Source organism: Xylaria bambusicola (assembly GCF_022495145.1).
Source record: "Xylaria bambusicola strain CBS 139988 unplaced genomic scaffold F5B22scaffold_69, whole genome shotgun sequence".
In the NCBI taxonomy this organism is placed as follows: domain Eukaryota; kingdom Fungi; phylum Ascomycota; class Sordariomycetes; order Xylariales; family Xylariaceae; genus Xylaria; species Xylaria bambusicola.
The window spans coordinates 145,038-155,168 of NW_025953622.1; the positions used below are offsets into that span (position 1 = coordinate 145,038).

A 10,131-nucleotide genomic window follows, 5' to 3' on the forward strand; every position below is an offset into this window, starting at 1 on the left:
CAAAGGTGACCGTGATCGCAACTCAGTTGGCAGTCAAGCAATTGCTATGTATATATGCCACTAGTATAATTTGCCTCGCGACTGGAAATCGAATTCCAGCTCTGCTCGACTTTGCAGAGTCGGAGTTCTTTGTACTCGGTATAAGTAGCGGCTGGGGGCAGTAGGCGGGGGGCTCGTGGGGGCAAAGTTGGGGCTTCGCTGGCAGAGTCTGGGGTTTGGACTACGCTACCAGTCCACCTAGGTTAGCGCACTACCTACACTAACCCGCCAGGTACCTTCTTATATATACACAGTACACTCAGGTACACCGCTCAACATCCATGGGAGTCTCGCGTAGGTACCTAAAGAAGCGCCTCTTTCTTAGTAAGTATAACTAGATAATCGTACCCAAGATCTATAACTTGAAAAAGATTCGACGATGCAATTGTCGCTGCTGTGGCGCGCTGTGGAGTGTTTACGTACTGCATCAAGACATGACGGGGGTGGAGATACTGGCGCCAGAGGACCTCGGCTCATCGACCTGTGCACGAATCAGCGTGTCAGCAATTCGGCTCACTGACTGATGTACAGGTACGCTACCGTTCCCCATGTGTAGTACCTACATTACCTGGGAATGTACCTCTGCGCTACACCCGCGCAAGCACAAGCCAGTCGCTTCGTCACTTGTTCGCGCCGAACTTGGAATACCTTGGAATACCTTGTGAGCTCGACACATTCCTCTCTGATTAAGTAGCTATCTTGCCTCCCTCTCCCTAAACTACTATTTCTGATTTCCTTCTTTCTTTCTTCTCTTCATTCACCATCATCATCATCATCCTCTCCCGCCCTACTCTTTCTCTCTCCTCCTCCTACTCCTCCTCGTCCATTGCCCGTTTCTTTGTTTTCTTTCTCATATTGATACCCCTCGCTCCTGTTCGCATTACTTGCCGGTAATAAGTGCAAAATGGCCCCTCGTGTGGTTGTTGTCGGTGGTGGCTGTAAGGGATCCCAATGACATTGGTTCAATTGGAATGGAGGCGCTGATTATAATGCTTTCTTAGTGTCCGGTCTCAGCGCTGCTCATACCATCTATCTCGCTGGTGGCAATGTTCTCGTCCTTGACAAGCAGGGTAAGCGGCTGTTTGAGAGGACCCCGACTCTCGTGTCATTGTTCACTAACAAGAAGCGCACAGGTTTCTTTGGTGGCAACTCCACCAAGGCCACATCCGGTATCAACGGTGCCCTAACCCGAACCCAGGTCGACCACCAGATTCAAGACAGCGTCAAGCAGTTCTACGAAGATACACTAAAGTCAGCCCGTGACAAGGCCAGACCTGACCTCATCAAGGTCCTCACCTACAAGTCCGCTGCTGCTGTCGAGTGGCTACAGGATGTTTTCAACCTCGACCTGACGCTGGTCTCACGACTTGGGTAAGCAGACGCAGTAATTGTCACTATGGTGACTATGCAAAACTTTGGCTAACGACGCTTCAGTGGTCACTCCCAGCCCCGAACACACAGAGGCCACGATGCCAAGTTCCCTGGTATGGCTATCACATATGCATTGATGCAACGGCTAGAGGAGCTCGCCGAGACCGAACCAGAACGAGTTCAGATTGTCAAGAAGGCCCGCGTCACTGGCCTGAGCAAGGAGGGTAACAAGATCACCGGTGTTCAGTATGAACTGAACGGTGAGACTGCAACCGCCGAAGGCCCCGTCGTCCTGGCCACTGGTGGTTATGCTGCCGACTTCAGCGACACCTCTCTTCTGAAGGAGCACAGGCCTGATACCTTTGGGCTTGCTACCACCAACGGCTCGCACGCCACTGGCGATGGCCAGAAGATGGTCATGGCCATTGGCGGAAACGGTATTGATATGGACAAGGTTCAAGTCCACCCCACAGGTCTCGTGGATCCCAAAGATCCCGGGTCCAAGTGGAAGTTCTTGGCTGCTGAAGCCTTGCGTGGTGAGGGTGGTCTGTTGCTCAACGCCGATGGTGACAGGTTTTGCGACGAGCTCGGTCACAGAGATTATGTCTCTGGTATGATGTGGAAGGAGAAGGACAAGGGCAAGTTCCCTATCCGCTTGATCCTGAACTCCAAGGCCTCCAACACACTGGATTTCCACACTCGCCACTACTCTGGCCGTGGCCTGATGAAGAAGATGAGTGGCCAGGAGCTTGCCAAGGAGATTGGGTGCAAGCCCGACCACTTACAGAAGACCTTCACAACCTATAATGCCATTGCCGAGGGCAAGCAAAAGGACCCTTGGGGCAAGAAGTTTTTCCATAATTTACCCCTTGACATCAACGACACTTTCCATGTCTCCGTCATGGAGCCCGTGCTTCACTTTACAATGGGTGGTATCGAGATCAACGACAAGGCTCAAGTCTTAAATCAATCTAAGCAACCTTTCGAGGGTTTATACGCCTGTGGTGAGCTTGCTGGTGGTGTTCACGGTGCCAACCGTCTCGGAGGTTCCTCACTGCTCGGCTGTGTCGTCTATGGTCGGGTTGCCGGTGACTCTGCCAGCAACTATTTGTTCCAGCAGGCGCTCTCCGGCAGTGCTGGCGCTGCTCAACGTCTTGGTCAAATCTCCCTTCACATCGACCCCTCCCAGCCGGGTAAGGTCTCCGTCGAGTGGGCCAATGGTAGTGCCGGCCCAGTCTCATCTGCTAGCCAGCCGACAGCTGCTACACCCGCTGAAAATACTAAGTCATCTAAGCCTGTCAAGAAGTTTGAGATTCCTGAAAAGGAATTCACACTCGAGGAAGTTGCAAAGCACAACAAGAAGGATGACTTATGGGTCGTCGTCAAGGGTGTCGTCATGGATCTGACTAACTGGTTAGACGAGCATCCAGGCGGTCCTCAGGCTATTATGAACTTCATGGGTCGTGATGCTACCGAGGAATTTGAAATGCTCCACGACGATGAAGTCATTCCCAAGTACGCCCCCGAGCAAGTGATAGGACGCGTCAAGGGCCAGGATGTCACTCTAGAGATCTAGAGGCTTGCAACCCCACCGCGTCTCTAGAGGGTATAAAAATCTCGAGCGTGAAGCAGGGAGCGATAAAGATGATGACACAGTTCAAGCAACACCTGGCGCTTTCCTTGATTCAGGGCGGTGTAGAGCTTAGGTACATATATACCACATATACATATACTAAGGCAAGCGGGCATCAAATGCCAGTAGGCCTTGGTTTGGGCGGCGCTTCATAGGTGGTGCATTGTCCTAGCATGGAATTGTATTGATATCTTGGGACTTTTTTTTTTCATTTTCATTTTCTATTTTAGCATGAATCCATTGCATTGTAGCTCATGTATAGCAGAGAATCGGGAATTATAAAATAAGGCTTTTCATATAAGTACTGCTGACTTATAATCGGAATTCTTCCCATGTGTCATCGACGTAATTCTGTTCTTTTAGGTGTAGCTCTTGTGGCTTAAAATATCTGATAAGATCACTCATTTATACAACGAGCGCAGCACTATCTGTCTATTAATACGCTTACCTCGCATGTTTAGTTAACGTTTGTGTAAAGACCCTGTTGCTTAATTGTTGTGAGTGAGGGGATTGTATCTCTAATTACTGTCTATGTTATAAGTAGAGTGAGTGATAGTTGTTATGTATTCATGTGGAATATCAGCGAGGCAATTAATTAAGTAAGGGCCTATTTATGATTGGATAGTTAAGATGAACAGAAATGAAGTGATGAAATCTCGTGGTCAAGTTTGTATTAGATGTTAGGTGTATTGTGGAACTACCCCGAACGCCTTAAAAGGTATGAACTCGTGTTGTGGTCTTTCCAAATTACGAGAAGGAACTGTAGATTCTTAATGGCATCGCAATATTTGATAATTTAGGTGTTGGGCAGGTTAGATCGTAGTTCATGTGTTGTTGAAGATGGATTGTACTATGCTCTTGAGCGTCGTGTCTGTGATATCCTCTCTGGCAGCTTCGCGAATCATCACGCCGTTCCCAATTGTATCACAACTCATACGCGGGAAACTTTGCGAATACCTGGTGTGGCAAGGGGGATCGGTGATTTTGTAATTTAGGTCCTTACGGGCTCATTTAATACTTGCCGCATCCTTCTCGAGCGTCTCTTGGGCAATCAAGCACTTGGTTTCGCGTTGATTTTGTCTATCTGCTGCTTTCTTACATGAAGCGAGAAGCTCGTTGTGCGCGCCTGGATCAAGCGCACTTTCGTGAAGTGGTTGTCTATCTTCGTAGAACGTAGGGGCACGTCGATCCTCTTTGTATATTTATTCCTCTATCTACTTACGTATCCATCTATGATTTTGCGGTACCCAGGTTATAGTATGCCAAGTGTAATGAGGTAAAGTATATCTCACGGTCGTAAAAATACGTATATAAACATTCAAGAGCCAGAAGGTGAGCCTTTATTGTCACTCTTGTCGTTTACCCACGCTGGATTGAATCACTTCGCTTGGGAATCTACCTAGAGCACCACGCAGAAATACATTACGTCAAGGTCGCTTTCTAGCCATCGCAATGTTATATTTTGATTAGATAGCCAGATTCCCTCGCTTAGTCAGCTGATACACGCCGGCTGGTTGCCCAGCTATTGGTGATCTGCTTCCGAGCCGTTCACCAAAAGCCAAACCTAGATACCCAACCCGTAGGTTTAATTTTTCCCCCGAAGTTATATATTTTGTCATGTTTACTTATCTATGTTATTCTATCATCCAGAAGCTATTCACCCTACTGACCTGCTGCATTCATGAATACAATCTAGTTTGGAAATTATCGGGGGTGCACCATACTGGCAAAAGTCTCCAGGCTCTTCAAGTCATCGAATTCATGTGTATCAGTAGCCGCCCATCCTGTCGTGCTACTTACGCTAAGCGTAGAACTCGGCCGCTGAGCCGCATGCATCCCGAGCGGCACCGGTTCAGGCCAGGGCACGGCACCGTGTTAAGAAAGAGGAAGCAGGTGGCGGTGCGCCACCATCATTGGCGAGAAAATTTAACAGGTGCGCCTACGGAGTACACGCCTAGGTTCAAAAGCTTCTCCTATATATAGCATGCTAGGTAGAAGAATCAACGGTGAACAGTGTGATCTGTCACGCGTCAGTCGGCGAGAAGGCAAAAATGGAATTCACCCTTGCTACTATGGCCAATGAGAAGGGATTGGTATGACTTCATGGTGCTCGAGAAAGACAGTAGCTGATACCTGCATCTTCGGCGCCTGTGTAAATGAAACAAGACTTCAGCTGTGGCTGTATGTCATTTCCACTTTGATGAAATGATTATAGTCATGGTTGTAGAACAGAATACCTAACACTATCTACCGGGGTGAGCCCCTAAATGTCATGGTTTATATTCAGAAGACTTTCCTCTCACGATGAGATGCCCTTGGGTACTAAATTACACATCATAACGATTCGTTGATCATCATGCTACTTGAAACCACCGCCCTCGTCCTGGCGCTGCTTCACTCAGCTGCCTCTCAGAAAGTTAGTATCACACAATTACCGGTCTACGCGTCCCAACGCCCCTGCGCCCAGCGCTGCTTCGCCTATAACACTAATGCAGGGCCTGAAAGAGTTGCAAATGAAATTGGTAAGTGTCTATACGTAGAAGCCATCTCAAACATGTGTCGAGTATTATTAATACATTGCATGTAGGATGCGACAGCGATGTTCCGCAAAACGAATGCTTTTGTCGGTCAGATCTCCAGGCCGATGCAGATGCGTTCCTGCAGACTTGTGTTGACCGCGGGTGCGACCAAAACTCCAAAGACACCAACAGCGCCGTCTCCATCTACGACGCCTACTGCACCAGCGCCGGCTATATGCGCGATGTGCTAGCGACGCCAGCTTCAGGTACGGACGACTTCCCTTCCGTTGCCACTGTCACGGTGACGGCGACTGTGAAGGTCTCGTCTGCCCAAAGACGGTTCGCCTCGCGATTTGGTGCCCTGGCAGAATTCCTCGCAAGTTTCCGCATGAAATAGGGGGGCGGGAGTTGATATGATGTGCGTCCAAAGCAGATTCTTCCACTACACCGTCAACGCTGCCCCCAATACCTCCGTCTCTGTCTACCGTTACGTCTCAAGGATCATCCCGAACATCTCCAGCTTCCTCGCCGAAAGCGTCTAATTCGGCAAAAGACCCTAGTGTTTCGACCAGCTCACAAGAAGATCCTACTCCGGAACCTACCGACCCTACGTCTGGTGGTAGCAACAGCAGCAGCAGCGGAGGCGGCAACTCGCTCGGTATCGGGGACATCATTGGTATTGTTGTCGGTATTGCGGGATTCATAGCTACTGCTATAGGGACCTGGTTTACATATAAATCGATTTTGAGGAAGAAAAAGCGTGCGTCGCAGATAGAGATGAACTAGCCATTTTATTAAAGCAAGCATCAATGGCATTTAATGAAACCCCTACATATTTCTGAGCCATTTAAGCGCAGTGTAGAAGCTAGCTTCACATGAGACATCTTTTTACCCTCGTATGAATCTGCCTTAATTAACATTTTGTTGCGATATAGCGACGATATTCATCACGTACTCTAGAACTCCTTTCCCTGTCTTCGTTCGGTTTGCAGGGCTCGTAACCCTCCAATAAGGCATTTCCGATCAGCTGGGAGAGAACCCAGTATTAAGGATAGAAGAGATTCGATTCCGTCTTGCTAAAAGGAGTTTTGAGAAGACCAAGAATCCTCTTGAGACCCGTGAGAACTCTTCTGGGGATTTGTCGGAGTTCATCGCTCGATCCTTCGACGAGCCTCAAGTATCGCTCGCGTGATGGGTATAGCCCGTGGCTTGTCTAGCATCGTCGCGATAATGCGGTGATGAGGCTCATGCCATGGCCTCATGCCGCTTATGAAAGAAGTTAGCGTGCAGCCTAGCAGCTTGTAGGCATTCAGTATGTCGGCATGCTGCAAGTGGTCCTCGAATTCCGACCAACTTACGGAATTCCGGCCAAAAGTCTCGATGATCCTTGGCAGCGAGATACAGTGTAAATAGCACAGATCCATACCGTTAACGGACCGTCAACAGACCGCCACCAGACTGCTTCCAACCGGTGCGCAGTTCTTACTATTTGCACTATGATTTACACTATGCTACGTTGCCAAGGATGATGGGTATTTTTGATCCCAGCCTCCGTACAGTTGATGCCAATCTCCCGCGTAAATAAGCATTTAGATCTTCCTTCTCCTTATTCGGTTCAACAGCTTCCCAGCAAACTTGATATAAAGCAACCGAATTACTGACAAAACGAGGTACTCGAATCAATACTTAATAAATCACGCAATAATTATAATGTCTCAAGAATTCGACCTTGGTACCCGAATCCAGGCACTTGTCCTTCACTCAGAAGGCTATTCAAGAGCCGCTATAGTACAAAAAACGGGCTATTCAGCCGGAGGCCTGTCCAGCCTAATACAAAAGGCCAAAAAGCGAGGTTACCAGCCTGGTGAAGGCCCCGTCTTACGCGAATACGTTGAATCCGAGCCTCGAAAAGGCCGCCCACCTAAGTTGACCCAAGATCGGAAGGACAAGATCATTGCAACTTTGACTTCGGATAAGGCCTGCCGTCAATTCTCTTCCCAGAAGTTAGCCGATAAGTTCAACAGTGAAAACCCTGACGCTCCTTCGATTTCTCGAACAACAGTACTGCGAGCTTTGACTGCTGAAGGCGTACGTCTGGACCGCCGTCGGTCTGGCAAGAAACAGAAGGATTGAGATCGTGTCCACGCGGGGCTGCACTGTATGCGATTGACAAAGAGCCAATACCTCCACACATCGTCCCGACATTTGGCCAGTGCCAAAGACTCGACTTTGGCCATGGACAGTCTCATTTCCTCTGAAGCAGCCGGGTCGCGTATAAGATTCCGAAGATTGGGCTGCCAGAATGTAAGGCGCAAACCCGATATTCAAGGACTAGCCAACTGCCTTCAACATAGCCCACAAAAACGCGACCTTGCCTGGTTACCAGACCACATGAATATGGCCTGGACTCCATCTTTCATATGGCGGTATGAGAAGGCCGCCCAAGATCCTCGTGCTCTCCCGAATCCTAATGTCTAGTTTCTTGTATATATCACAGGTATTTGAATGGAAGGTTCCATACATAACTTGGGGGTCGCCGTCAAGAGTATCACGAGACGTTTAAACCATAGGTGAACAAGAGGCAAAGCATTCCCCCTAGGTGTATGTATAAAATGACGACGAGCATCACTTGGGCATGCCTTTCAAAAGACGACCTGTTAATAGACTGTTTTAGACTTCTCGTGCTGCGTTTATACGATCCAAGAAACATGTGGTCACACTCAGGAGAAGCATCCCTGGAAGCCTCGTTTTTCTCTACCTCGAGAATTCTGCGCTGGTTTGAGAACACTTACGCAAGTCATCACATGTTTTGGCTATGAGGGTAGAAATACGAGCTGTTTGCCCCTCGGTACTATAGTCTTCGGCTACTCTAGCCCAGCCGTGGAGCGGCGACATCTCGATATCAAGCGTCTGTACGTACAGCACAGTTCGATGACCAATATACATTATCATTGATATCTCTTGGTTATGCTCTCCACTTTCGCAGGGATCTGCTCGCCGATCAATACAAAGTGGTAAGAGAAAATCTTACAGACTGATCAATGTTGAAGATCAAGGGGCGTAGTTGAGAGCTTGGTGGCAGACATGATTCCCTCCCACTCCCCATATCTGAAACTTACGGCATCGATCGAGGGTCTCTATTTTGTTCCAACAGGTCTAAAGTCAAGCTACGAGAGCAAGCCATCTCTGTTTCTCCTGGATGCGGACAAATAATAGCATGCCTCCCATTAACATCTCGTCTACTGATTACCTTGAGGGATCCTTCGATGAAGTGATTCTGTCTATGCAAACCTAGGCGTTCTATATCTATATACATACCTATACCACGGGCTGTATCGCTGCGTTCGGTTCGCATTGATTGGTATGTAGGGGAAATGTAGATACCTCTGCAACTGAAAGGACCATGTTTACCTGGGTAGGCATCAATCAATTTACCTTTCTCCACCCTGTAGGTGTTGGTAGGCTCGTCGATTCTAGTATAGAGCGAGGCTTTCGATTAGCTACTAGGTAGGTACATATCAGTCGGTGCCAGTATATACATAATATTTTATGGGTATATGCTTGATTAATGAGGCTCAGAAGTCCCTCGCTTAACTAGGGAATCTACTCTCCTCACCTTCTCACTAAATATACAAGGACTTTTGCAACCCAAGTCGGGGCTCAGCAAGTAAGAGCCTTGCTCATTTGAGGCACCAGATTGCGTAAGGCGAATAAAGGTTCTGATCTCTTGCCCTTCCCTCTCACTTCTGTGGATATGAACATCACGTAACTGCCTATCACGTACAAGTAAGTATGAAGAAGTTCTTGTAACAAGGCTGTCAACCCACAGGGATAGATGATAGAGTTCATCTTGCAAATAAGGCAAGGAACGATTTCCCAACAGTACACATCAGTGCAGCTGGGACCAGTACAGCGATGGATGTGTTTTCTATTCATCCATTAAGCGCCGAGGCTTAAGATTGCTCTTTTGTTCCTACCAACCGCAGAAACAGATTTCTAAACCAAATAACTTGAAAGAAGTCTTTGATTGATAATTGTAGCATGCTTGGAAAGTGCGTCAAGGAAGACTTCCTAGTCTATTATGGGCATCCTACCCTTGCATACGAAGACTGCCGGGCACCTTAAAGCTAAGTGTCCGGTATTACTTTTTGGCATGTTGGACCCGACAGTTTGGAGCCGAAGAATTATTATCCACATGGGCAAGAAGTGGGCGGTTGTGATGACCAACAGCTTAGTGAAGTCTGCTTTTACTCCAGCCAAACTAGTAATGTAGCCAAGAGCATACCCGCCCAGGCGGCTCATGTCAATTACACCATTCCCTGAGCAACATCAATTATCCATTCAGAAAGATTACAGTACCGGTATTTGTTTATTATCACCAAGGGTCTGCAGGGGTAATGCTGTACGCTAGTGAATGCTCAGGTCGAATGTATCTCCAGTGTAACCGTTGTCTCAGCGCTCGGTCGAGATTCTAGTACTTAAAACGCGTCTTTACCTAAATGCTACCGAAACTTAACCTATTCCACTTCCATACACACCTGAAGCTATTCAACAAAGATTACATTGACC

At 48.0% G+C, this 10,131-nt stretch overlaps 3 protein-coding genes across 3 annotated transcripts; all 3 read left to right on the forward strand.

The window, feature by feature from the left end:
• The first annotated feature begins 656 nt into the window (after positions 1–656).
• On the forward strand, positions 657–3,476 carry F5B22DRAFT_626910 (FAD binding domain-containing protein). The gene is made up of 4 exons (XM_047976278.1): positions 657–977; positions 1,041–1,109; positions 1,173–1,410; positions 1,474–3,476. Exons 1-4 carry the CDS (start codon positions 944–946, stop codon positions 2,984–2,986), a joined length of 1,854 nt encoding a protein of 617 aa, XP_047825930.1. The 5' UTR covers positions 657–943; the 3' UTR covers positions 2,987–3,476.
• Positions 3,477–5,399: 1,923 nt separating this feature from the next.
• Positions 5,400–6,754, forward strand: F5B22DRAFT_651491 (uncharacterized protein; the record flags this gene model as incomplete). The annotated part of the gene is made up of 4 exons (XM_047979473.1): positions 5,400–5,565; positions 5,631–5,918; positions 5,993–6,322; positions 6,576–6,754. The coding sequence occupies 4 exons, from the start codon at positions 5,400–5,402 to the stop codon at positions 6,752–6,754; spliced, it is 963 nt and encodes a 320-aa protein (XP_047825931.1).
• Positions 6,755–7,272: 518 nt separating this feature from the next.
• F5B22DRAFT_661162 (uncharacterized protein) lies at positions 7,273–8,070 on the forward strand (the record flags this gene model as incomplete). The annotated part of the gene is made up of 2 exons (XM_047980347.1): positions 7,273–7,650; positions 7,738–8,070. 2 exons carry the CDS (start codon positions 7,273–7,275, stop codon positions 8,038–8,040), a joined length of 681 nt encoding a protein of 226 aa, XP_047825932.1. The 3' UTR covers positions 8,041–8,070.
• Positions 8,071–10,131: the final 2,061 nt, after the last annotated feature.